Below are 27,809 nucleotides of genomic sequence, written 5' to 3'. Positions count from 1 at the left end.
TCCAGATCAGAATGGGCACAGGCCGGGGCACCCGTGCACTGGAACGGAGGGGGTCCGGCAAAGCTCCAACCCGCACTTCTCCCCTCGGGAGGCGAGCACGTCAACTGAACGCAGGGGGCCAGAGCAGGCAGGCTCACCTTTCACCCCACCTGAGCCGCCCACTTCCGGTTCCTCACAATGCCCTGCGGTTTCTGGATCCCGCGAGAACTTGGTGGAAAGGCGAGGTCTGCTCTCGCGAGAGCCGTCAGTGGGCGGCGGAGTGGCAGCGTCTTGGAGGCAAGGTCCCGCAGCACCAACACCACCTCCGCCATGGCTGCTCCCGTTCCTCTCAAAGGGATTTTGAAAAACAGGACGCCGGCACAGTATCAACGGAACTCGGCCTTGGATCTGTCTGTCGAGGACGAGGAGGAGTACAAGTAAGCTGGAGGGGGTCGCGGACCGGGGATGCGAAGCCCCTTCCTCGGACACCAAAGTACCCGGCTCCGAGCGCCCCGAGGCCTCCACCAGCCGTGCACGCTGTCAGTCCAGGAGACATCTCCCCTTCCCCTCCCCTCCCCCTCCCCTTCCCTCCCCCTCCCCTTCCCCTCCCCCTCCCCTTCCCCTCCCCTCCCCTTCCCCTCCCCTCCCCTTCCCCTCCCCTCCCCTTCCCCTCCCCTCCCCCTCCCCTCCCCTTCCCCTCCCCTTCCCCTCCCCTCCCCCTCCCCTCCCCTTCCCCTCCCCCTCCCCTCCCCTTCCCCTCCCCTCCCCTCCTCTCCCCTTCCCCTCCCCTCCCCTCCTCTCCCCTTCCCCTCCCCTCCTTCCCTCCCCTTCCCCTCTCCTTTCCTTCCCCTCCCCTTCCCCTCTCCTTTCCTTCCCCTCCCCTTCCCCTCTCCTTTCCTTCCCCTCCCCTTCCCCTCTCCTTTCCTTCCCCTCCCCTTCCCCTCTCCTTTCCTTCCCCTCCCCTTCCCCTCTCCTTTCCTTCCCCTCCCCTTCCCCTCTCCTTTCCTTCCCCTCCCCTTCCCCTCTCCTTTCCTTCCCCTCCCCTTCCCCTCTCCTTTCCTTCCCCTCCCCTTCCCCTCTCCTTTCCTTCCCCTCCCCTTCCCCTCTCCTTTCCTTCCCCTCCTCTTCCCCTCTCCTTTCCATCCCCTCCCCTCCCCCTCCCCTCCCCTTCCCTTCCCCTCCCCTTCCCTTCCCCTCCCCCTTCCCTTCCCCTCCCCCTCCCCTTCCCTTCCCCTCCCCCTCCCCTTTCCTTCCCCTCCCCTTTCCTTCCCCTCCCCTTTCCTTCCCCTCCCCTTTCCTTCCCCTCCCCTTTCCTTCCCCTCCCCTTTCCTTCCCCTCCCCTTTCCTTCCCCTCCCCTTTCCTTCCCCTCCCCTTTCCTTCCCCTCCCCTTTCCTTCCCCTCCCCTTTCCTTCCCCTCCCCTTTCCTTCCCCTCCCCTTTCCTTCCCCTCCCCTTTCCTTCCCCTCTCCTTTCCTTCCCTTCCCCTTTCCCTCCCCTCCCCCTCCCCTTTCCTTCCCCTCTCCTTTCCTTCCCTTCCCCTTTCCCTCCCCTTTCCCTCCCCTCCCCCTCCCCCTCCCCTTCCCCTCCCCTCCCCTCCCCTCCTTCCCTCCCCTTCCCCTCTCCTTTCCTTCCCCTCCCTTCCCCTCTCCTTTCCTTCCCCTCCCTTCCCCTCTCCTTTCCTTCCCCTCCCCTTCCCCTCTCCTTTCCTTCCCCTCCTCTTCCCCTCTCCTTTCCATCCCCTCCCCCCCCTCCCCTTCCCTTCCCCTCCCCCTCCCCTTCCCTTCCCCTCCCCCTCCCCTTCCCTTCCCCTCCCCCTCCCCTTCCCTTCCCCTCCCCCTCCCCTCCCCCTCCCCTTTCCTTCCCCTTTCCTTCCCCTCCCCTCCCCTTCCCTTCCCCTCCCCTCCCCTCCTTCCCTCCCCTTCCCCTCCCCTCCCCTCCCCTCCTTCCCTCCCCTTCCCCTCTCCTTTCCTTCCCCTCCCCTTCCCCTCTCCTTTCCTTCCCCTCCCCTTCCCCTCTCCTTTCCTTCCCCTCCCCTTCCCCTCTCCTTTCCATCCCCTCCCCCTCCCCTTTCCTTTCCTTCCCCTCCCCTCCCTTCCTCTTCCCTCTTACCCTGGACGTCGAGCGCTAAAGTTACTGACAAAGGCTGGGTTATCATCGTGTTGTCAGGTTCCTGACAAGTTGACAAATTACTGATTGCAGGTCTTGTCTGGGACGCGATAGATTGCATTCTCTCGCTGTTCCTGAAGATGTTCCTCCAGCGTTGCTTTGAACTATTTCATCTTCCACTACGCGTCCCGTCGACACACGCTTCTTGGCTCAGCACACCTATTGCACACGAACTTGTCCCAGACAAGTGTCCATGTAAGGCGCTATGGTTAAAACTAACCTCGTCGTCATCTTGGAAGGTGTCTGGGCATCGGGGATAATTTGCTTTCATGCCGAGGTTGTCGGGTGGGAGATAGCTGATGAGGCCAATGTGGGAACCGTAAACGTAGCACTAATGGGTTAGAAGGTTGCTGACTGTGTATGGGCCGAGTGGATAATTTGTGAGGTGGTGCACTCTCTTTCCATTTTTGTTTTGTAATTGGGATATATTTTCTACTTTTGTTCATCATTCATCAATATATTTCGTTACAAAGCATCAGCACCTCTCATATTTCTTCCTCAAAGCATCTGTGAGGTGTTGTGAGTGGATATCACTTAGGGTCAGCTGGACTCTAGACTGGATCTCTGCTATAGGACCTGTGTGGAGGCTGCACTGAGCTTTTGTGCATTCCCTGCTATTTAGTGGTGGTTCTGCATCATCCCACATGCTCGTCTACTTGTAAGCATTCATGAGCCAGGGATTTCGTGGTTTCTCAAGAAGGCTTCAAGCTCATCTTAAATATTTTCTCTTTCCAAGTGTAATCTTTTGATCTCAGAATAGAGTGACTATTTTGGGCATTCATTGCTGGATTGATGAATGATCTAGAATGCCAAGTGGAGCTGACTCTATGGAGTTGGGTCTCAACACGGGATATTTGCCAAGGAGAAGAATTTAAAGGATTTTGCTGAGACCACATCAGTGCTATCCAAGTAATCTGGAGGTAGACCAGATCTTGGAAGCATGAGGGAGGCTGTGAATAATTGATGTCTTGGAGTCAACAAGTTTGGTGTCATTTCTAAGACATTGATCTTAAATTTCCCTTTTCCCCAATTGACCGAAGGTTATGCTGGTGTTTTGAAAGCATTGGTGACTTTGATTATTGATGTCTACTCATGATCTTGTCACATCAAAATAATTCACATTTTTCAGGTTCTCATCGAGAGACTATATTGCCCAAGGTTGGCTATTTGCAGTGTTGGAAAATTGATGGATGAGCTTTGAAATTGCAGATTTTTACTGGAAAAACAATAATTCTCTTTATTCTTCATTGAAAGAGCCAAAATGCTCTCTGTGTGCAGACATAAGTATTATCAGTCAACTATTGAGGTCTGGATGGCGTTGGTCCTGGGGTGTAGTTGACATTAGGTTGAATAATTTCTCATTAGTTCCACTACATCACAGGATATTTGGAAGTATTGTACAATATTGCAGGGAGAAAGATGGGGGGGAGGAGAGAATGTTGGAGCACATGGTATTGCTTTGTTTGATGCTGGCCTTCACTAAGGTTAACTCTGTTGATTTGTTGGCTAGGATTTTACCTTGTCATCGTGAAGCAAATTAAAGACCGAGACAAATTTCTGTGGGCAGCTAAATTTGAGAAAATTGTTCCATAGTCTCTCAATTGGTGAAATCAAAGGTTTTAGTTGGATCAGGAAATAAATGATGTAGAGTGGTTGGTGCAGCTTCCTGCATTTCTGAGGATTGTTGAGTATCATGTTCACTGTACCTGTAACACACTAACTCCAGGTGAGGTTTCTGTAGTAAGTTGTTATAGTAGGAGGTGTAAGCCACTGCACAGAAATGGTTGAAAGGTTCCTGACTATGACTTTCCCAATGGCTGAGAGCAAGAAACCCTTCTTAAGGCTTGAAGATGGTTATGATGACAGCATCTGAGATTTCCTCCTTCTGACAAGTTTGTAGACTCGAGCTCGCTACTGTGTTTTAGGACATCGGTGAGCATATCATCTGATCCTGATGCCCATTTTTTCAATTGGGCATAAGACTCTTCCAGGTTTTTGTCAGTCAGGACTGGCAGCAAATTTGGATCAAAAAGGCTGCTGTGGAATAAAGCCTAAAGTGAATCTTATGACCATTGAGATGATCAAATCACAGCTACGTTGTCATCCAACTCCATAACATTCACACCGGTCGGTCTTGGTTAATTTGCTGCTAAAATCCTTGTCCATAATTTTTGATTCCTGTTTCATTCTCTGTAAATATAGTACTTCTCAAATTTCTTCTATCCCTCTCCCTGTTGATTCAGTTTATTAAATTGCCTTATTTTCAAATCCCTCCATTAACTTGAAACTTTATTCTGATCTGATCTCTTACAGACTTAACTTTCCTAATTGATCAATCGCTGTCTAAATCTCACATTTAATTGGATTGCTGCACCTTTATTTTACCAAGAAAGTCCATTGATGTGCAAGGTCAGCTGTCATCTTTTTGAAGGGCAGAGGATCTACTCAGAGCCAAATAATCTACTCCTGGTTATATTTCTTGCATTCTTAAATTCAGCAGTGTTAAACTGGCCAGTCCATAATTCCTAAGATGGGCTTCATACTCCTTTTGCATTGGTATTTTGTTAGACATGGGACTGCAGATGCTGGAATCTGAACCAAAAGACCAAGTGCTCGAGGAATTCAGCAAGTTGAGCAGATCTTTTGTGGAGTAGGGGAAAGAATTGTTGATGCTTTGGGCCGAGAGCCTGAATCAGGACTGAAAGTGGAGGTGAGTGGGTCCATCAATCTTCACCCCTTCTTGGTGAAATTGTGGCTTTGCGATTCTGCTCTCTCTACAACCCCCGCTACCCAAAAGACCGCTTTATATTGGATGTCTTCCCTATCTACTCTCAGATCTGATACAGAGACCTGACCTAAAATGTTAATAGTTCTCTTCTCTGTGCCCCCCACAGATGCTGCTCAACTTCTTAAGTACCTCCAGCACTTTGTTTTTACTCTCGATATTTTTGTTAGTCTTCTGAAATTAAATATAACATGGAAGCAAATTTTTTTCCAGTGGCTAATATTTGAGCTGTGTAATATTACCCTTGTAGATTTTAATTGTGCTTTTTCTCCCCAGTAAAAAGACACAAAAATGGGATGAAATGAACATTCTAGCGACTTATCACCCAGAAGGAAAGGATTATGGGCTAATGAAAATTGATGAGCCGAGTACTCCATACAACAGGTAAATGAGGAAATGTCATCCATTAGCATGTCTCAAGGTTTTCCTGTGATTCAAAAGTTTATAAAACATTGCAGATTAAATGTTGCATCCTATTCCTCAGTGTACCAGATTACTGATTGTTGCAATTTGTTATATATCTTTACATATATGGCAGACTAGGTAGATTCCCTGAAGCTCTAAAGAGCCATTAAGTTTCATAGCCTTATAATTAGAACAGAAAATAGATTTTAACTGGCAGCCAATTTATAAAATTAGTATTATTTTTGATATTGGGCAGCTTTTCAAACTGATTTGAGTTAAAAATGTTTTAGAATTAAGTAAGAACTTCATTGAAGAAGTAAAAGCCCCAAAATGTAGAGTGAGGAGCAACCATGTGTTGGTGAAAAGTTACATGTCTTTAGTATGGTACATGATGGTTATAAAAACTCTTTTAAAAACTATCCTTTCCCAGGGCAGGAAGAAACTGAATTCAAAGTGCAAGGATGATCCATATTAAATTTGATGTTCAGATTTATTGTCGAGAGTATATGGTTGACATCACATACAACCCTGAGATTTTTTTTCCTGCAGGCTAGGCAGAACTGTACTCAAAAAGATGTGTATACAAAAGAGACAAATATAAACAAAGAAACAAACTGTGTAATAGAGTAAAAAAAATGCAGTCAAGTGTCGCTTAGTGTCCTTGATAGGTTCTGTGAAATAGAAAAGATTGGGACATTGTGCGAACAACATGTATACCAATGACAGGTGATTAGAAGTGGAATGGGTGCCAGGGTAATTAAACCATTCTGTGACAGCAACATTTGGTGCTTTGGTATTCCTGTATTAGCATAATTGTTGCAGCACATTTTCACCTGCTAGGCCACATCTTCGAACATTATTAATTTTGTACTGGAACATGGTGCCTCGCGAAATGGACTCGTCGGGTTCTTTCGCTGGATGCCTGGAGTTCTTCAGTCTTGTGGCAGCAGTTCTGAAGCATTTTGCAGTAATGACAAACATTGGCTGTGACTGAGAGGATCACTGGGCAAATTGAGCAAGTTCAGCTATGAGAGATACAACTGCTACTTCCCGTTCTCCAATCGGGATTTCTGAATGAATGTATATGGGGTCGGACATTGCCTGAACATAGGTTATGCGGTGCATGACTGTATTCAACAATAAATAATGTGTAAAGTAAAAGACCTTAAATTAGTTTGTTGTTTAGGAGTCTGATGGTGGAGGACTAGTAACTTTACCTGAACCTGGTGGTATGAGGTTTGTGGCACCTATATCTCTTTCCTGATGGTAACAGCAAGAGCAGATCCTTGATTATTGCTACTGCTCTCTGATGGCAGTGTTCCATGTAGATTTTCTCGATGGTTGGGAGTGTTTTGCATGTGACATACTGGGCTGTGTCCACTACGTTTTGCAGGGTTTTCTTGCTCAGAGGTATTGTTGCCTCATACCCTGCTGTGATGCAGCTTGTCGACAAGCTTTCCACTGCACATCTGTAGAGGTTTGCTGAGGTTTCCAAAGTCATACCAAACCTCCACTAACTCCTTTCTTCACGATGATGTTCATGTGTTGGGTCCAAGAAAGCAGATATTTATCTACTTATCGACCATTCTTCAGATGATATCTACAGAACTGTGTTCATCTAGTGTTCACTTTACTTTCAGTGGCAGATTCTATTTATTTTTCTTTACTTTGTGCTTCTGAGCTAGATGCTATCCATCCCTAGCTCTTGTTGGATTGAGATCAGCTCTGTAGTGGGGAGATTAATTTGCTCACATCATAAACCAAAGGTATCATTAGAAGTATGTAGTGGCAGCTAAATGGAGTCGGTAAGAATGAGACCAGTAGTCGGTGGGCTCGTTTGCACTCCATTTGTCTATTGAAACTTCAATGCGCCTTATAAGGAAGGCCATGGTTAAGTCCTGCCCTCATGCTGGAAACGACATCACAATGTTGGCCCGCGCACATGTGGACCTGACCCGGCTGGCGGAAAAGATGACCCTGGAGGCGCCATCTTGACGTGGTTGCTCCACCGCTGCAACCGTAACACGTGGAGCTGGTTTGTCTGATGTCAGTGATGTGCACTGCCACACAACCACCACCCCCCCCCCCCCCCCCCAAAGAACTGGCGATAAACTGCTGTGCCTCTGAGTCCTGTGTCAGTTTTGACTTAGGGGGCCTGCCTCAGTGATTGGCTGGCTGTAGGGCAACTGGCTGGCTGAGGTTGAGATGTGCAGGCTTCAGGCGGTTGGCTGTGAACAGTTCCTCATTGCCCCAATGTCTAAAGTGAACATGTTGCCGCTCCTGCTGACCACCTTGTAGGGGCCTTCATAGGGCCATTGGAGGGAGGAACAGTGCACGCTGAGGTGGGGTGGTGGCCGTGGTATGAGGAAGCCCAACCTGTTTCTCAGTTTTTGCATTGCTGCTCCTCCTTGTGTTTCTGTGCCCTTGGTATTGGGGAGGAATTCTCCAGGGAGGGTCAGAGAGGTTCCATACATCAACTCGGCCGAGGAGGCCTGGAGATCCTTCTTGAGAGCTGTACCGATAACCAAGAAGCACCCAGGGGAGCTCATCCACCCAGTTGGGTCCGGTCAGGCAGTCCATAAGTACAGACTTAAGGTGGCGGTGGCAACGTTCTGCCAGGCTGTTGGACTTTGGGTGGTAGGCGGTGGTGTGATGAAGTTTTGTGCCAAGGAGGGAGGCAAGCTGTGTCCACAAGGCCAAGTGAATTGTGCCCCCCTGTCCGTAGTGATATGGCCTGGTGTCCCGAACTGGGATATCCAGTGTGTGAGCACTGCCCTGGCGCAGGAGTCTGCGGACGCGTCTTTGAGAGGGATGGCTTCTGTCCATCTTGTGGCTTGGTCGACCACTGTGAGGAGATACCGGGCTTCGTGTGAAATGGGCAGGGGACCGATGATATTGACATGGATGTGGTTGAATTGTCGGCTGCGTGGTTCGAAATGCTGGTCGGGAACTTTCGTGTGTCTGTGGACTTTTGAAGCCTAGCATTATGTGCAAGTGCAGGCCCACTCAGCGATCTGTTTTCATAAGCCATGCCATACAAACCGTGCAGCAACCATGCGTGCTGTGGTCTTGATGGATGGGTGTGAGAGGTCGTGGATGGAGTGGAAAACTTATTGTCTCCATTGATTCGGGATGACTGGTTGGGTGTTGCCAGTGGACACATCGCAGAGCAGGGGTGGCTGCTGTGTGGCAGGGGGACGTCTTCGAAATGGAGGCCGGTGATGGCTGTATGAAAAGCCTGGGTCTCCACTTCATCTTCTTGCACCCTTGCAAGCTCAGAATAGTCTTGGCCTGGTGCCAACGACTGAATAGCCGGCCTTGAGAGGGCATCAGCGACAATATTCTCCTTGCCAGTTGGATGTTGGTAGTGAATTCTGAGATGTATGCCAAGTAGCGTTGCTGGCATGCCGATCAGGGATCGGAAACTTTTGAAAAGACGTATGTAAGGGGTTTGTGGTCAGTAAAGACAGTGAAAGGTCTGCCTTCGAGGAAATAATGGAAGTGCCTGACCGCAACTTAGAGGGCTTGGAGTTCCCGATCAAAAACACTGTATTTTAACTCGGGGGCACAAATGGTGGCTGAATAGGCCAATGGCCTCCAATGACCTTTGACCAGCTGTTCGAGTACACCCCCTATCACTGGCTGATGCGTCAACTGTCAGGGAGGTGGGGACATCTGTTCTGGTGTGGACCAACAATGTGGTGTGGGTTAGGGCCTCCTTGAACCTTTCGAATGCCATGGCTGCCTCATGTCCTTCTGTTTGGAGGCCATCATGGCAAAGAGGGGGCACATGATTCGGGCTGAGGTGGGTATGTAGAAATTGACATGCTGACAAACTCCTGAAGGCCTTTGAGTGTGTTGGGTCTTGCGAACTGCCTAATGGCTTCCACTTTCTCTAGAATTGGTGTCGCTCCGTCCCTTGTGATTCTGTGGCTTAGGATATCAATCACCTTCAGGCCAAACTGGCACTTTGCTGGGTTGACCATGAGGCCAAAGTCAGCCAGGCAGGAGTAGAGTTTGCATAGGTGGGTAGCGTGCTCCTGATGGTTTCTGTTGGCGATGAGAATGTCATCCAGGTCGATAAAAACAAAGTCCAGATCTCTGCCCACTGCATCCATGAGGTGCTGGAAGGTCTGTGTTGCGTCTTTAAGTTTGAAAGGCATTCGCAGGAACGCGAAGAGTCTGAAAGGCGTGATGATGGCTGTCTTCCTGATGTCTAGGTGGACGAGGATTTGGTGGTAACCTCGTACCAAGTCGATCTTTGAGAAAACGGAGGCGCCATGTAGGTTGGTCATGTAATCCTGTATATGGGGGACTGAGTAGCGGTCTGGAGTAGTTGATTCGTTGAGGTGTCGGTAGTCCCTGCAAGGCCACCAGCCCCCTGTGGCCTTGGGTACCATGTGCAGAGGGGAGGCCCATGGGCTGTCAGACCTATGGATGATCCCCAGCTCCTCCATACATCTGAACTCTTCCTTGGCCAGCTGCAGCTTGTCTGCGGGAAGGTCATCTGACTTTTGCATGGGTTGAGGGGGGGGGGGGGTCCCTTGTGTCAAGATGTGGTGCTGTACACCGTACCTTTGGCATCATGGACATGAACTGGGGCCTGAGGATGGAGGGAAATTTGGCCAAAATAAGGCTGTACTTGCCGGTGGGGGTGGTGACGGTGGCCATTTGCTGGTTCCATGAGCTGGTGGCAGTGAGCTGAAACGTCTGGGCATGCACCAGGAGTTTAGCTTTGAGGTCCACGAGCAGGTTGTGATCTTGGAGAAAGTCTGCACCGAGGAGTGGCTTCTCCACCGTGGCTAGAGTGAAATCTCAACAGAAAGTCCCGTCACTAAGGTGTATTGGCATTTGCCGTGTGCCGAAGGTCTTTATGGTGGTGTTGTTGGCCGCCCGCAGGGTGGGCCCACATGGTCGTGTTTGGGTCTCTAGTGATGTTGGTGGAAAGATGCTGAACTGGCAGCCCGTTGTCTTGTCTGTTACATGTAGTAGGCTGTTTGCGTGGCCAGTCGCCAAACCCATTAGCGGCGGCTGGCCTGGGCATTTACTGGACATGCAGGGCTGCTCTCATTTACGGGCTTCTGCTCTCTCGCACTGATAATAGAAAAAAACCACTGTGCCTCTGCTCCCTCTGCTAGCTTACGTGGCCATGGTTGATTCCTGCTCGTCTGGGATTTGGTCTGGGGCTGTGTCAGCTGATTCATGGTGGATTCGTTCTCCCTTTTGGTGTGCCAGAGGATGTCTGCCTTCGCTGCAACCTTGCGGGGGTCGCTGAAATCCACATCCGTGAGCAGCAGCTGGATGTCATCGGGCATTTGTTCTAAGAATGCCTGTTCAAACACGAGGCAGGGCTTGTGGCTCTTTGCCAGCGTGAGCATTATGTCCATGAAGACAGATGACATTCTGACCCCTAGGCTGTTCAGGTGCATGAGCCTGGCTGTTCTCTGGCGTCTGGAGAGCCCGTAGGTGCTGATGAGCAGCACCTTCAACGCATAGTATTTACTTTCCTCTGGTGGGTTCTTGATGAGGTCGTCCACTCTGACCATGGTTTCTTGGTCCAGGAAGCTGACGACATGATAGTACTTAGTGGAGCCTGAGGTCATCTGCTTTTTCTGAAACTGTGCCTCTGGCTGAACAAACCAAGTGCGTGGGTGAAGTGTCCAGAAAGTCGGGAGCTTGAAGGCGACTGCACTGACTGCTGCAGCGTCTGGACATATCGGGGTCACCAATGTAGCAGCAGCTAAATGGAGTGGGTAAGAACAAGACCAGTAGTTAGTGGGCTCATTTGCACTCCAGTTGTTTGTTGAAACTTCCCGTGCTGCTTCCTTATAAGGCCGCGGGCAAGTCCCGCCCTCGTGCTGGAAACGATATCACGACGTTGCCCCATGCGCATGCAGACGTGACCAGGTGGCACCATCTTGACACGGCTTTAAAAGCATATTTGAGGGGACAAATTATTCGTTTTACTGCTAAAATTAAGAAACCATGTGTATTAGAGATATTAGAAAAAGACAGCAGAATTCAATGGAGGTTAAGAAAATTAGTTTAATATGAAATTACAATATAATTCATTACAAACTTAAGTTTGAGAAGTTATTACAGATAACTAGACAAAGGTAATTATGAATTAAGGGAAATGGCTCATAAAGTTTTATTTTGGCAGTTAAAAACCGAACAAGTCGCAAGAAAAATAAATGCTGCTCCGCCATCGTGACCTCAACCTGCAGAGCCGGTTCTCCTGCTCTCAGTGACGTGCATTGCCACAAATGCACGGTTCTTAATCTTCCTTCATTGGCACAAGTGTGTGTGTATGTGCTGCTTCTCTTTCCACTTGAAGTGATGGAACTCCTTCATGTGCAGGCTTTAAATATCACCGTTGTCTTTGAAATAAACAGGATAGAGAGCCTTTATCATCACATCAAGGGGATTATTGAAACTTGGAATGGAACAATACTTTCAATTCAAGGGTTTTTTCTTTACAAACTAATGTGTGGTAATTGGTGTTTGATTGAAGTCAACTCACCTAATAGGAGTATCGTATGAGGAGCAATGTCTTTATATTTCTGATGGGAATTGTGGGTCATGTGGAGATTTTCTCCATAAGCATTGTAATATAGTGCTTAGCTACAGCTATTAGAAGGAATACAATGTAACCTTTAATTTTTTTAATGTTTCCTTTCCTTGTTCAGGATAGTAGGAGGTGACGATGATGAAGCTGCAATGAGTGACTCTGAATCAAATGTAAACGTTACTGCAGAAATACTAGCACAAAAGTAAGTATATATCTGCTGAAATCAGATTACATTTTCATCTGTTTCAGTGGTTTGTTTTCCTCCAGTAGTTATTTTATATTTGTAGGGTTGTAACCATAGGATTAGTACTTGTGCTACGTGCTAGTATGGCAAGAAATTAGAAGATAGTTCATTTTTATTTTTTTATATTTCTGATCTGCAGTATGAGTGATCCAAAAGATGAAATGGACAAATTGGAAAGAATTAAAAATCTAGGAGTAAGATTATGTGCTGGAATTCTTTGTGCCTTTTTCTTTCACTATAAATTGATAGGTTGGAGTTGATGTAAATATCTTTCCACATTTTAAATAACATTTATAAGAGATCAAATACATTTGTTTTTAAAAATAAATATGGAATCAGTTAACAGTAAATTTGCTTTAGGGGATGCTTTAAAAGCATATTTGAGGGGACAAATTATTCGTTTTACTGCTAAAATTAAGAAACCACATGTATTAGAGATATTAGAAAAAGACAGCAGAATTCAATGGAGGTTAACAAAACTAGTTTAATATGAAATTACAATATAATTAATTACAAACTTAAGTTTGAGAAGTTATTACAGATAACTAGACAAAGGTATTATGAATTAAGGGAAATGGCTTATACAGTTTTATTTTGGCAGTTAAAAACTGAACAAGTCTCAAGAACAATAAATGCTATTAGGGATGATTCAGTGATTACATATAAACCTCAGGAGATTAATGACACGTTTAGAAAATTTTATGAAAAAATTTATATACCTCTGAAGTAGTGGAGGATAAGGTTAAAATTGAATTTTTTTAAATCCGATCTGGATTTACCTTTTTTTGAGTGGTAAGGATGTTAAAGATTTAGATGCTCCTTTTACTGCTAAAGAAGTAATAGATGCACTTTGATCCATTCCAAATGGGAAGTCTTCAGGGGACAATGGTTTTACTTCTGAATTTTATGAAAAATTTCAGGACTTATTAATTCCATTATTGATGGAAGTATTGAAACAGGCGATGGAGGTTCATTCTTTTCCGTATTCTTTTCCTCAAGCAATTATTAGAATAATAGGGGTGGGGTTGGGTGGGTAGGTTAGGGAAGGGGCGTGGGGAGTTGAAGGGGGTTAGTTTATTGAAATATCATGTATTCTATTTTTTGAATTGTTTTTAGGTTCTGTTCATTAATTGTATGTTTCAATATATGCATTATGATTAATAAATAAAATATTAAGAAAAGGAGCTCGGTTATAAGTTAAAACACTTGTAGGGTTGTAACCATAGGATTAGTACTTGTGCTACGTGCTAGTATGGCAAGAAATTAGAAGATAGTTCATTTTAATGCATGGCTAAGAACTGGTGAGAGAAGAGCTTTAGATATTTGGGTCATTGGGCTCATTTCCAGGGCAGATGACATCCCTACAGGAGGGATGGGTTACATATGAACTGCAAGGAGACAAATATACTTGGAGGGAGATTTGCTAATGCTACCCAGGAAGGTTTTCACTGGGAGATGGGGGGAGAAAAGCAGGGCAGCAAGAGTGCATACAATTCTTTTGTGGTGTCAGGACAGTCATGATTATGGTAAAAGGGAAGGTTCAAGAGTCTGATTAGAAAGAAGCTGTTCTTGAACCTGGAGGTGCTGGTCTTCAGGCTTCAGTATCTTCTGGGAATTAATAGAAATTGTGGATAATGGGCTCCTTTAAGATTTTGGCTGCCTTCTTGAAGTAACATATCACAGAGTTGTCTTGGGAGTCATTTGCAGTTCAAGCTCAAATTCAAATTTATTGTTGGAATACATGCATTACATCATGTACTCAGTGATTTTTTTTTTTCCCCCCCCTGTGGGCCAGGCAGAATTTCTTCTTGTTGGTAGTGTAAACTTTACTCAAGAAAAAGAATACATTTACAAAATAGACAATTGTAAACAAAGAAAGAAATGTAAACAAATTTGCAAATATTAAAAAAAAATCAGTAATAAATAATGTGCGGAGAAAGAGTCCTTAAGTCAATCTGAGTCTGTTGTTTTGGAGTCTGATGGTGGAGGGGTAGCCACTGTTCCTGTACCTAGTGATGTGAGTTTTGTGGAATGTGTACCTCTTTAGTAAGAACAGAACATGTATTCTGGCATTATTATTTTGATGTCTTTAGAAAGCATGCTGTGTCTATCTTTTCCTCCTTTCTCATTGCAAAATGCTGATTGGTTAAGGCCCATAGTGGTTTCCTTTAATATCCTTAAATTTTAATTAAAATTAATTGCTATTAAGAAAAACATTTGATAGATTTACCCAATGGCCAGGTTGAAAATTCTGACAATAACAATCTCTATCCTGGCTATTTGAACCTCTTGTGAGACTCTGGGCATGTGCTGTGGATTCTGCAGCCATGACCCTTGACACATCCACACTGTCAGTTGTAATTTTATATGATGCCTGATATTCTCGGGACTCAAAAGATTTTGTACATTGTATTTGTCCTCAAAGTTTGGTATTCCAGATGTCAGTCTGTTCACATGCCATAGACTTCATTACCTCAAGAACATTGCTTCTTCCACAATGAAGACTGATACAAAGTAGGAGCATGCCTTTGCAGAAGAGGATGTCAACATGATTTGACTGAATGCTACTCAGTAGTTGACCTGATATACAGATGTGAAATGGTTTTGGCTTTGACACCTTGTAATTACTGTATCATACTGCCTCAATCCAACATTGATAGGTGATTGAACACGAGAAGGAAACTGAATGACATTGGAGTTCCACTATGGGAATCAGTTGTGATACATCAATAAAATATAAAGTTTTATGAAATAAAACTTGTATTAGAGAAAAACAATTCTCACAGTTTGGAGAATAAAGGTGCCTTCACAAAATTGCTTCGAAGTTTACATCAATCTTTATGAATTTTGCTGTTTATGAACCATCAATTGTATTTCTATGGCATTATAGGCATCCTTCTGTCTTGGAAGACAATGGTAGCACTATGGATAGTCAATTGATTTTAGAACAGCGTCTGGATTGGCTCATAACACCCATTCTGGTGTGATGCTCTGCCACACTTGCTGCAGATGAAGTCGGAACGATAGATTGCGGTCAACTGGCTCTGTTGTCTGTGCTTCCTCTGTGTCCTCTTGTCCTCCAGCTGGTGTGCCTGCTTTTCCTCGCCATGGTCATCAGCAAGGGGCTCCCAGTTGAGCGCATCAATGTGGGCAAGTTTCAGATCACATTCGTAGACATCTTTGAACCTCAGATATTGCCAGCTGGTGGGCTGAAGTCCTTCAGCCAGACAACTGTACAGCAGGTCTTTTGGGATGCGACCATCCTCCATATCGTGTACATGGCCAAGCCACCAAAGTTGTCTCTGACACAGCAGGCTGAGAGAACTGTCTTTATCCAGAACCTCTGCTGGTGAGTCTGTCCTGCCAGGATATGTCTAGAATTCGTCAAGGACATCGGTGATGGAAGCTCTCAAGCCGGTTCTCCTGCCTGGCATACGTTGTTCATGATTTTCTGCCATAAAGCAGGGTACTGAGGACATGCCTAATGCACCTTGAGCTTAATTTTCACTATGTGGTGTTTGTTGCTCCACACTCTTTTGCTTAGTTTGGTCATCACAGTGGCAGCCTTAGTGGTGCGCTTGTCGATTTCAGCATCAAGTGAGAAGTTGCTGGTGATGGTGGAGCCCAGGTATCTGAAGCTGTCAGTGATGTCAAGTTCTTCATCCATTGCAGATTGTGGGTTGGGTCCCAACCTCTTGTGCCATCGTGTCGGTCTATTTGAAGGTGATCGTCAGCCGAACTCCTCTGTAGCTGCCCTTCTGTGTGGGAGGTCAAGTGCTGCATCATTAGTGAACAGTAGCATGGCATTAGTCATGAAATTACATAATGCTTGAAAATTATTTTTGTTCTTTTAGGCTGTCAGCAGCTGAGGGAATTAATCCTAAAATCTTTGAGCCAAAGGAAGAAACCAGTGAAGAAGAAGAAGAAGAAGAATTAACACCAGAAGAACAAGGCAAGCCAATTATATTTACAATATTTGGAGGGATCATTTAACTACTGAAAATAGTTCTTTCACTCTTTCTTTGGCTTGGCTTCGCGGACAAAGATTTATGGAGGGGTAATGTCCACGTCAGCTGCAGGCTCGTTTGTGGCTGGCAAGTCCGATGCGGGACAGGCATCACTCTGTTTAATGGTTAGATAATTGCTTTTTCAGGTTAAAGCTTGTTCCCAGCAATAAAAGCAGCAGTAAAAGTAAAACCAACAGACTTGCGTTCATGGTGTCACCACCTGGGTGCTGGCAGCGATACCAGGGCTTCATCAGAGATTTGAGAGAAGGCCATTGATCTAAATATGCTCAGCAGGCACCTGTCCATCAGAGTGCATCTGGAATATTTGACAAAAAAAGGGAGCCAGAAATTCAATGCAACTTTGATATTTTTCAAGGTTCAAGGCCATTTCCAATCTATTAATATAAGTGTCTAGCGCACCTGCTTCAAATGAATGTGATTCCCTGTCATCAGGTCCCAAGTGTAGGCATTATATTCTTGGCCTTGGAGTTTCTTCCCTATATCTTCTAACTTCAATGGAAGTAGAAGGCTGTCCTTCAGGTTATGCACCATAGAAAATTAAGTCGACAAACTGTTGAAAAATCTGGCAATGGCAGTTTTTTCTTCAGTCCCTCCTTGCAGTAACTTTATGCTCTTTAACAAGAATCTGTCCACTGCTTCCATTGTCCAGGAGAGTTGTCTCATGATAAACTGAGAGGGAATTAAAATCCAATTTCTCTCTTAAATGAGTAATATTATTTATAAAGCAGTGATTCTTTCTTCTAGATTCCCCCTTGAAAAACTTTTACTTCATGTCCATTTAGTCCAAAACTCCTTTGGATTTTGTATTGTTTCAACTAAATCCTCTGCTGCTTTGCACAGGCTTTTTTAAAGAAAGCTAGCAATTTCAGATATTAGTGTAGACATTTTGTATACTACTTCCAATATCTGAGCATCTTTCTTTAAATAGGGAAACCAAATGAATGCAGTATTCCAGATGTAGTCCCATTAATACCCAATGAAAGTGAAACATTGCCTTCCTAATTTTGGATTAATTTCCCCCAACAATAAACATACTCTGAATCTCAGGACTCTATAAACTTGTCATTTATATAACATGCTATTCAATTCTTAACAAATGTTTCCACATTATACTCCAATCGTTTGTAGCCTACTTATGTCCTCTTTACAATTGGCTTTATGCCATTAGCACAAATTCATCTAAGAATTCCAATATGTTAACTTCTTTTTATTTCCACAATAATCTTTCATGTGTAATCTTCTTAAATACTTCAGATTTGCACACAATATTTGGTTGTGACCTTGGGATTGAGGGTTTTTGAAAGCATGGTTAAAAATAAAATGTGAGTATAAACAAGTAAAAACTATGAATGCAGGTTGTAAATACTTCAGCAGGTATCTTAAAGAGTTACAAATGTAAACTTGGAAGCTGAGTTGGGAATCATTAATGGGGAACAAGGAAATAGAATATTAGTTAAGTATTTTGCTTCATAGTGGAACAAATGATAAATCTTAGCCAAACAGCAAAAGTGTGTGAAATGTAAAATGACACAATCTATGTAATAAAGACTAACAGTACACAAAAATGCACAAAACTTGTTATTTTTATTGTATTGTATGCGCTATGACGAGTGTGGAAGGAAGACACACAAATGAGGAGTCGAAATCGAAGACTTTTATTTTACTGGTAGCTCTGCTTATACGGGCCCCTGGCACTGACACATCGGAGCACGAACCTCGGGTTGTCTAGCGGTCCTGCCAGAGTTCCCCATTTTCCCACCGTGCGGAGGTCGCCAGAGGCGATGGCCGGTGTCACTCCCCAGGTCTGCGCAGTCACATTTGTTGGCCATTTTGCAGGCTGGTTTATGTCTCCGTGAGCAGGCTGCTATATGAAGTGCCCCCACAGCCCCAGAACCGGTGACCAGGCCATTATCTGTAGTCTTAGGCACTCAATTCAGATATGCCAGTGTCAGGCACTTGACTGTAAGGGTTTCCTCCTTGCCACCTATGTCGAGGACGATGGTGAAACCATTGTCTCTAATGAGCTTGTAGGGACTTTGCAGTAATGGTCTGTGTGTGCCCCTCCTCACGAACACGTACTGGCAAGTCCTTGGCTCTTTCCAGACGCTATGCTTGGTCTGGCCATGTGGTTGGGGCTGTCGCAGAACCAAGGACCCCAGCTTCCACCACAGGCTCTCGATGTTCGCCGCAGGGCCTTCCGAGCGCTTATCGAGAGTGAGGAATTCCTTGGGGATGATTAAAGGTGAGCCATAGACCATCTTTGCTGCCAAGGCATTGAAGTCCTCCTTTCATACGGTGTGAATTCCCAGCAGGACCTAAGGCAGTTCGTCCACCCAATCAGGGACCCTTGAGCCGGGCCATCAAGGCTGCCTTGAAGTGCCTGTGGAAGAGCTTTACCAACCCGTTGGCCTGCGGATGATAAGCCGTGGTATGATGGAGCTGCATCCCCAAAAGGTTAGCTCGTGTCGCCCAGAGTCTGGAGGTGAATTGTGCCTCCCTTCCGAGATTAGATGCTCTGGGACCCTGAATCGGGATACTCGTGTGTCAACAAGTGTCCTGGCACAGGTTTCTGTGTGGTATCAGCCAACGGATCTGCCTCCGGCTACCTTGTTGAGCAGTCTACCATGGTCAGGAGGTATCTTGCTCCATGGGAAACCGGTAACGTCTTCACTGTCAATGTGCACGTGGCTGAACCTATGCCGCGCCGGCTCAAAAGTCTATGTGGGCACTCTTGTGTGAACCTGCACTTTGGAGGACTGACAGTTCATGCAGGTCTTGGCCCACTGGCTGACCTGTTGGTGGAAGCCATGCCAGACAAACCTGTTGACCACCATTTTGGTGTGGCTTGGATGGCAGGATACACCAGGTTGTGGATAGCCTCGAACACCTGGTGTCTCCATGTGATCGGGTCAATGGTGCAGGGGCTGTGGTAGAAACATCACACATCATTGACAGGTTACCTGGGCCGACAGGGACGTCCTCCCCCCTGAGACTGGAGATGGCTGTCTTGTAAGCTGGTATCTCAGGGTCTTGTTGCTGTGCTTTGTTGAGGGCCACATAATCAACCCTTTGGAACAGGGCGGGTATCAACTCAATCATGGGGCATGACAGAGTGTTGGCCACCTTGTTGTTTTTCCCACGATATATTGAATGTCCATGGAAAATTCGGACACATAGGACAAGTGCCTCTGCTGTTGGGCCTACCATGGGTCCAAAACTATGGAAAGTGAAAGTCAGAGGCCTATGGTCAGGAACACCCTAAATTGCCTGCCTTCCAAAAAGTAATGGAAATGTCTTATCACCAGGTACAGCACTAACTCTTGGTTGAAAGCGCTGTATTTGAGTTCTGGGGGTGGGGGGGTGGGGGGTGAAGGTGCCTGCTAAAAAAGGCCAGGGGTTGTCACTGGCCCTCGATGAGTTATTCTAGCATGCTCCCTACTTCTGTGCTGGGGGTGCCTCCAGACTGGGGTGGACCAGGAGAGTGGCATTGGCTAGCACTTCTTTGACCCTCTGGAATGCCCGAGAAGATTCCTCATCCAAAGTAATGTCACTGCCAGTATGAACCTGTGATAAAAGTTTATCATACCAATAAATTCCTCCAGTCCTTTCACTATGCGTGGCTTAGCGAAGTGCTGGACTGCTTCAGCCTTCTCGGGGAGGGATGTTACCCCGAGCTTTATTCTGTGCCCCAGGAAGTCGATGGTGTCCAGTCCGAACTGGTATTTGGTGGGGTTAATGGTCAGCCCGAACTCGCTCAGCAGGGTGCGCAGCTGTCTGATTTGGGCACTATGTGGAGGGGAGAGGCCCAGGGACAATCCCAAGCTCCTTCATCTTTTTGAACTCCTCCTTCACCAGGCTGAGATTCTTGGGCGGAGGTCGGCATGCACTGGTGTGGAGCAGGGGCCCTCGGTCAGTATGTGGTGCCTTACCCCGTGCTTTGGCTCAGCCGTGGAGAACTGTGGTGCCAGTATCGAGGGGAGCTCCACCAGGATGAGGGGAAACATTGTCCGAGTGTTATAGAGTCTAGGTGGGGGGATGGGTAGCTTGGCTTCCTCCAGAGGCAGTCTGAAAGGTTCTGACGTGCACCAAGCGTCGTCCCTTGAGATCGACCAGGCGGTTGTGCCACTGCCGCAATGGTACAAGTCCATGAAAAGTGGCTGTGGCCAAAATGAAGGGAGATGGTGTGGTTCCTGAAAGTTCGAATGCAGGAGCTGTTGGTTGCCCTCAGTATTGGGCCCTGTTTGCCACAGCGGGTGTCGAGGCCTGCAGTAGTTAGGACACTTATCTCAGCGCCTGTGTCGACCAGGAAATGCCTACCTGTTAGTGAGACCAAAACGTGGAGAAAGCTATCATGTGGGCCAACTGCTGTAGCCAACCACAACGGTTGGCTAGGGCATTTCCAGAAAACCCGCAGGATGGGCGGCATCGATGGGCCTCCGCACCCCATCGCTGATGATGGTAGCATAGCTGTCCCAGGGTGTTCACTTGCCTCTCTGCTGGCCTTGATCTCACTGGGGGCTGTTGGGCTTGCTGATGTAGTTTACGTTGGTGCTGGCATCATTCTTCACTCTCCAGAGCGACCCTCTGAACGTCACTGAATTCCTCTTCTGTGAGCAAGAGCTGTATGTTTTCAGGCAACTGCTCCAGGAAGGTCTGCTTGAAGAGTAGGCAAGACTTGTGGCTCTCGGTTAACACGAGAATCTTGCTCATTAGGGTGGACGAGGCCCTGTCCCCAGGTAAGTCCATGTGCAGCAATTGGGCGGCATTCTTGCGCAGGGAAAGCCTGAAAGTAAGGATTAGTAGATCTTTGAGGGCTGCATATTTGCCTTGGTGTGGAGACCGCCGTAAGAAATCTATGATTGTTGATGCTGTGTCCTGATCGAGGGCACGCCTGTTTGAAGTAGATGTGTAGCTGCAACACCCAGAACATCAAGGCCCTGATGGAGACCGCATGGATGGTCACTGGCTCTGTCATCTTCCCTAATGACGCACACGCGCACGCGCACGCACACGCACCCACACACGCACGCACGGCTGGTGTCACCCCAGGTTTGCTTCTCCGTGCGTGGGCCTGTAAAGTATTATCATTTTCATGCAGTATTTCCATGTTTTCAATTTTTTCATAAAATTTTGAATCATTTATTTTGAAATTCTTTGGTGTTAGCAATGTGTTTAACTCTGCAAACAAAATCAGTCTTGTCATCAATAAAATGGGCAAAATGCAATGCTCTGGGAATGACTTGCAAGAAGTTTGTAAATTGCAAAGAAATGAATTGTGAAATTGTATTTGAAAGTACTTACAAATGGTGAACTAACAATAAAAAATTAGTTTGTATAAATTTTATCCACCGAGAAGGGCAGTTAAGCATTTGTAAATTTATAGAGGATTTGTTTTTGATTTTGTTGTTACATTGTGAAGCCTTTGATGCTTCTCTGCAGACATTGGTTTTTTTTAAAATTACATTCAATGGTTTAATCCCTGCTCTGGATTCTATGATGTACCATTCAATGACTCAGAGAATAGGAAATGCCTCTCTAGTTCCTTTTATGTGGCTTTTTTTTGCTAATATTCAACTTGCTTTTTCAAGCTTGAGGTTATGATATTTCTAAATAATGTATTTCTTTAAAGAAAACAAGAAACAATTTGAAATGAAGAGGAAAATGCATTACAATGAAGGCATGAATATCAAATTAGCAAGGCAATTAATAGCCAAAGAACTTGAAGATGCTGAAGATGAGGATGACTCAAAAAGTCCTGAAGAATTGGAGAATTTTGAAGATGGTAAGCTGTAAAATACTATTTTACATTGTATAAGGTTAAAAAGATCTGGGACATACACCATAATATAGTTATATAATTAACATTAGTTTCACAGACCAGAAAATTAAAGTTTGATCTGATCCTTTCCATTTTCAAAACCTGTTGGGGGGGGGGGGGGGGAAGTGTGGTTGAAGTGTATATGGCTTCACAAATAAACATGCTAATTTTCTAAAGCACCAGCAGGGTTTTTGAATAGTAATTGGGAATTAAACTTTTCCAGTCAGAACCTTGAAAATAGACTGTAAAGGTTTGCTAAATATTTAAATTGTTCAAAATTGTCACCTGGAAGTTGGTGAATTATATTACTAGATATGAACTTTGAATCTGAAACTTTGTTCTAATTTTAACCAATGTCTATGACAGTCAATTCCACTCAAAAAAAAACAACCTAGCATGAAATTGTGGAGGGAGTTACAACACAAGACTCCATTCAGAACTACCAGGGACAAGAAAACTAGTAAAGCTGATATCATAAATTGAGCAGAAAATAATTATAATTTTGCATTATAATGCCTACTTATGATTGTTTTAACATCAAGTTGTGGATCCTGTAAAATTCCTTCCATCAAATATTGGCAAGCCGTATTTCTCTACTTTCAGAAATTTTGTACTCACTGATGCTCTCCTCCCCAATAGCTTGATCAAATTTGATTGTTTGAGATCTCTTTTCCTTTGGTTTATCCTGAACCTTGTATCATTACAAATATCACCTTTTTCCAATAGGAAGTCGGTGCTTTCGGCATTTCATTTTCTTGTAACTGTTGAAACCCTGTTTGCTTTGCTTACCTCTTCTCACCTAACATCTGAAAATAATCGAGCTTGTTTGAATCTCTGCCTGCTGCATCTTGTTTTTTTATTATTCATAATCAAGCAGAAGATATCAATCTTGTTAGTTTCCTTAACACGAGTGGATTGAATTGAATCTTGCTTCAGCTTGTGTCTTAACTGTCTCTCGTGAATTCCATCCGAAGTGTTGACTGGTTTGTTATCTGTGCTTTGGCTCTGGCCCTTATCACCCAAAAAATTATTGGTGTGTAATAAGCCAATCCATAACTCATTTAATATAAAATTTCCAAAATTCACCATGTTTAGTTTGTTTTACAAGGAAAGATGAATTTACCAATATGGAAAAACGGAAGTTTTGACTGGAGATTATTATTAGTTGGGTAATTTTAATGCTGCTGGTCAGCTCAGTTTATAGTTGATGGTACTGTGCCCTGTTTATAAGGCATTCTATCAAATGAGAGTGTACAATATTTTTAATAGTGCCAGTATTTACAAGAACGTGTTTGTGTATTGGGGTCAGTATTGTTTGTCATGACACAAGTATTTTTTTTTCTAATTTATTTTTACCTCCCCACCAGATACAGATGAGGAACTGTCTGAAAATGAAAATCCAGAGTCATAGAACCAAACAAATTCTTAAAATCTGCCCAAAAATATTGCCAGCTAGCAGCATTAGCCATCAAAAAGTTTTAAATTATTGAAATGCTGTGGTGTATCATGGACATTTGAACTTAAATTTAGAAAAGTGACATTTCATCTGTTCAGTCAAAATTTTGCAGTCTGTATTTCTACAGTAATGTAAATAAAATCTTTTTGAGAGGGAGGCAGGAGATGCCTGTGTTTTAGCGCTTGCACTGAAATTGGATCGCTGAAGAAACACTTTTCTGGAAATTGCATTAGCAGTAAATTTATCACCTAGTACTATCACTTATAAAGGAACATATTCCAGCTCTGCTTTGATCAGCTTTAGACACTTCAATGTCAGTGTGACATTGTGTGGATGGGGTTACGTTCCTTTGGACACACTTGTGTGTGTTTTTTGCTGTCTATTTTGACATCCGGTTACCACTTCTGGTTCACAGTTTCATTTTTTTGATTGGCATTGGATTTTGCCATTTGAAAAATTATTCAAAATGGAAGTCTTGACTGGAGATTATCATTAGTTGGGTAATTTTAATGCTGCTGGTGGTGTAAGTTAGCTCAGTTTATAGTTGATGGTACTGTGCCGCGTTTATAAGGCATTCTATCAAATGAGAGTGTACAGTATTTTTAATAATGCCAGTATTAACCAGAACATGTTTGTGTATTGTGGATCAGTCGGTTAAAAAAAAAAGCTCCCAGTAAAATCATATAATTATTTGTTGTAATAAGGGATTAAAATGGTTAATATCTGTATGTTTATGATCTAAATAATGATTTATTCCTCAGTGAATGTATATATTTCTCCACAAATTGGAATTTAAAAAATCCTTTGGAATTTGATAATTTTGAGAGGCATGTGGTTATAAATCCCATTGCAATCAGCTTGAGAAGCCATTATTACAATTAAAACAAGATTGTAAATGATTTACTCTGGATCTTGATTTTACCTTGAATAGAGTAAATAATTGAAGTGATTATTCTTTTGATGTTTATTCACATCTAAATGTTAGTTCAGTAAATGTTAACAAATAAATAGTTTTGCATGTCTTTCTAATGATTAGTTAACTTTTTTAAATTTCATCATGACAAAATCAGTCTCCATGGCCGTTTCACAGTTTTGTGCTGACTTCAATGTGTGAAAACTAGTCTTATTATTTGAATGAAGATAAAATAAAAAGTGTACAGTTGCTTTGTGTGGATAAATTCAATATTTTGTCTGGTTTATTTGTAGAGTGAGGAGCCATTATTTCCTTTTCCACTTTGAACTCCTTGCTTTTCAGGAGACGATGATAAAATGTTGGGGTTAAAGTTAGCCTCCACCGCTAACTCCAGTCCTGGCCGCCCACTTACCAGAGCCACCTCTGCCAAAACCATTCTAGCATCCACATGGACTCCATTGCCAGTTCTCACACCAACCTCAGCCTCTAGAAGGCTGACACCTTTGATTCCTCTGTTGCTGGATCTCACTGCCTCATTCCCCCTCTCCTGACCCTTCTCCCTACTGTTAGGTCTGCTTTGTTCATGAATGGGTGAGTCAGACACCAGACTGAGTCGAAATCAAGGTTCTTTGTTCTTTATAGCCGGATTGTAACACTTGCAACTAACAGTGTTAGTTGGAGAAGGTGCATTCTGCCGTTATCAGCAAGTGGTGTTTTTTATATACCTTAGGATACGAACTTAGTAAATTATCATACCATGACATTGTCCAATGAATAAACTGTTGCTGTCCCTCTCTGCTAGCCTCCTGCACATCAATTTGTCATCCCCACTCTTATCTTGAGAGTACAAGGTCACAACTGCATCTTGTTACGGCCCAGCACTGGGTGACTCCCTCTACATTCCCAGCTCATGATGTTTTTACCTAACACTACTCACCCTCATATGCACTCTTGAGGCCCTCTTGTCACCCCCTTCACCTCTGAGCTCCCTCTTTCTTTCCACCCCCCTCGACCTTGGATCTTCTCATCTCCCCTCCACCTCCCCCTCTGACCTCCCCTACCTGATGCCTCTCCTCTGAGCCCAGCCCTCCATTTTCTCCAGTTTCCCCCCCCCCTACCCTCTCTCCCCATCACCTCAACTTTTTTCCTCATGCCCTCCTACCCCTATCCACCTAGGTCCTCTTGCCCGAGGCCCTGTGCTCCTACCCATCTCTCCACCATTTTATTCCAGCTCCACCTTGCTTTTAGCTCAAACCTTGAAGGGCTCAGGCCCGAAACCTTGGTTATGTATCTTTATCAGCATTTTTATGTAAATTATAAAAAAAATTTTTTTGAGAGTCCTATAATTGTAAAAAAAAACAAATTTTACATGGAGCTTCATTCTAATTTTTCAATGCTGGATGGAAATAAACAGTCAATAATTGTTATGAATATTAACATGGGAAGGATGTGAAATATGTGATCTGGGCAAAATGTGCACGGAATTTTCAGCAAAATGTAGAAAAACTAAGGAAGATAGAGAGTTAGATTGAAACTTTCATTTTGTTCAAATGTAATCTGAAATACTGATGCATTTTTACCAAAACCTCAGCATTTTAGTGCTCTCACATGGTGCCATTAAAACCAGAAATAATAATATTTATAAATTTTTAATTTTGGCTTTTTAAATTAATAGCACACCATGAGATTAAAACCTTGTCCAGATTCCAATGAGGAAAATTATTTGGCCTTTTTCCAGTTGTAATATCAAAAATGTCAAGGCTTCTCTTAACTGTATAAAATAAACAAAGCACACCGTTCCCAGAGTTGTAAGGGAAACTGAGTCTTTCACAGCATATAAGACTATAATTTATTGTTTGCAAACTCTGGTCCAAAAATGACTATATTTTAGTATGTAGCTTGTAATTGCTTCAAATAAACATTTTTATAATATTTAAGTAGTTCATTTCAGGTTTTACCTTGATCTTTCTTCTGAGGAAAAGATTGTCCAGTCAGGCAGGACCTACAGAAAGGGAAATGGGGTGGGAGACCTTCATTGCAATCTTAATGATTGACTCTGCAGCCCACATGATGACATCACTTCTGAATGAGTACTTTAATCGACGGTGGGGTAGAGAAGAGAAAGGAGAATCCATGATGCAAAGATTGCTGATAGCAAAGTGCATTTTAAAAGTAGTCCATCCCAGACCACTTAATCTCTGGATGAATCTTGTCTTGGTCAATAGCAGGTACATCTATTACTTTGCCATTGCCTCAAGACCAGGTAATCACATGATTAAAAGAGGAGATAATTTAATGATGAAGTTTGTTCTTTGATAATTGCTTTGCTGTTTTATTCTGACTGGATAAGCTGAAGAAGAATTTATAAATTTGACAATAAGTTTACAGCCTATAAATAGAAATAAAAATGTCACCTCCACCTATCCAAAATATTGATATGATGAATGTTCCATTTTACTTTTATCAAAAATGGTATCCATTATGTAGTTATAATGAGGATGTTTCATAGGTATATTCGTGCTTTAAATTCTTGATTCTCATTTTTTTAAATGTATGTACACTGATCTTTTTAATCTGCATTTTGTTTGTGTTGTGTTTTTGAATAAAGTTGACTTTTCCTCAAACAATATTCTTACCCTGGCAGGAATCACTCTGGTGAATCTTCATTGGATTCTGCCTTTGGTAAGTCCATTTTTAGGCAGGAAGACCAAAACTGCACCCTGGAGTTCAGGTGTGATCTCAACCAAGCAAGTTCTTTGCTTGAATCTTGCTGTGGAACCCAATATAATATTTTCCATACTACCACTCATTGCTTTTAGTGACTGATGAACATAAAGACTCTTGATACATCACCTCTTTCTGATCCAAACTCATTTTTTTTATATGATGGATAACTTGGTAGGAATAATAATTATATGGATAAATACTATATTTCCTATCTATCAACTAATTTTGAATATATAACAATACATTATCCAATATGTACTTGTTTTTATATACTAACAATTTGTGTTTTTCTATCAAAAGCTTTCTGAAAACCCAACTGCACCATTTCTGCTGTTTCTGCGCCACCTGCTATTTTATTTTTTTTTCAATCAATTAGATTGTTGAATCTTCAACAGGATTGTCAAATACTATTTACCTTTCAGAAATCCAGGTTGACTTTTAATTTTTGTATTTTCCAAGAGTTATGTTATCTCATCCTTAGAAGTTGGCATATGTAACCCAGATATAATATGCAGGAGCTATTGCACAACCTATAGATTTTGAAAGATACATCCATTATTGCTATAGTTACCCATTTCATACCCAGAGATGGAAATTATTACATCCTGTGAGGTAAAAGTGCCATTGAATTGTCCAGGACTATTTTCATACTGATGTTAATTTCCTTAAATGGTAGCACTTTTAAAGGTAATGAATGAAAGATTGGAACTTTGCACT

The 27,809-nt window shown here is 43.8% G+C and overlaps 1 protein-coding gene across 4 annotated transcripts; it reads left to right on the top strand.

Annotated features, from left to right (window-relative positions):
- The first annotated feature begins 162 nt into the window (after positions 1-162).
- LOC138742529 (protein phosphatase inhibitor 2-like) lies at positions 163-27,491 on the top strand. 4 transcript variants are annotated; one of them, XM_069897049.1, is made up of 7 exons: positions 163-416; positions 5,207-5,314; positions 12,025-12,108; positions 16,005-16,102; positions 21,808-21,960; positions 27,010-27,047; positions 27,393-27,491. In XM_069897049.1, exons 1-7 carry the CDS (start codon positions 178-180, stop codon positions 27,474-27,476), a joined length of 804 nt encoding a protein of 267 aa, XP_069753150.1. In that variant the 5' UTR covers positions 163-177; the 3' UTR covers positions 27,477-27,491. The 4 variants fall into 4 exon arrangements, with proteins under 4 accessions (XP_069753150.1, XP_069753149.1, XP_069753151.1 ...); XM_069897051.1 differs by lacking the exon at positions 27,393-27,491 and adding an exon at positions 4,714-4,855 and having other exon boundaries at positions 326-416; positions 27,010-27,217; XM_069897048.1 differs by lacking the exon at positions 27,393-27,491 and having other exon boundaries at positions 27,010-27,217.
- The last annotated feature ends 318 nt before the right edge of the window (positions 27,492-27,809 follow it).

Source organism: Narcine bancroftii, chromosome 9, assembly GCF_036971445.1.
Source record: "Narcine bancroftii isolate sNarBan1 chromosome 9, sNarBan1.hap1, whole genome shotgun sequence".
NCBI lineage: Eukaryota > Metazoa > Chordata > Chondrichthyes > Torpediniformes > Narcinidae > Narcine > Narcine bancroftii.
The sequence above is the reverse complement of the archived record's forward strand: the minus strand, read 5'-3'. Positions and strand labels throughout refer to the sequence as shown.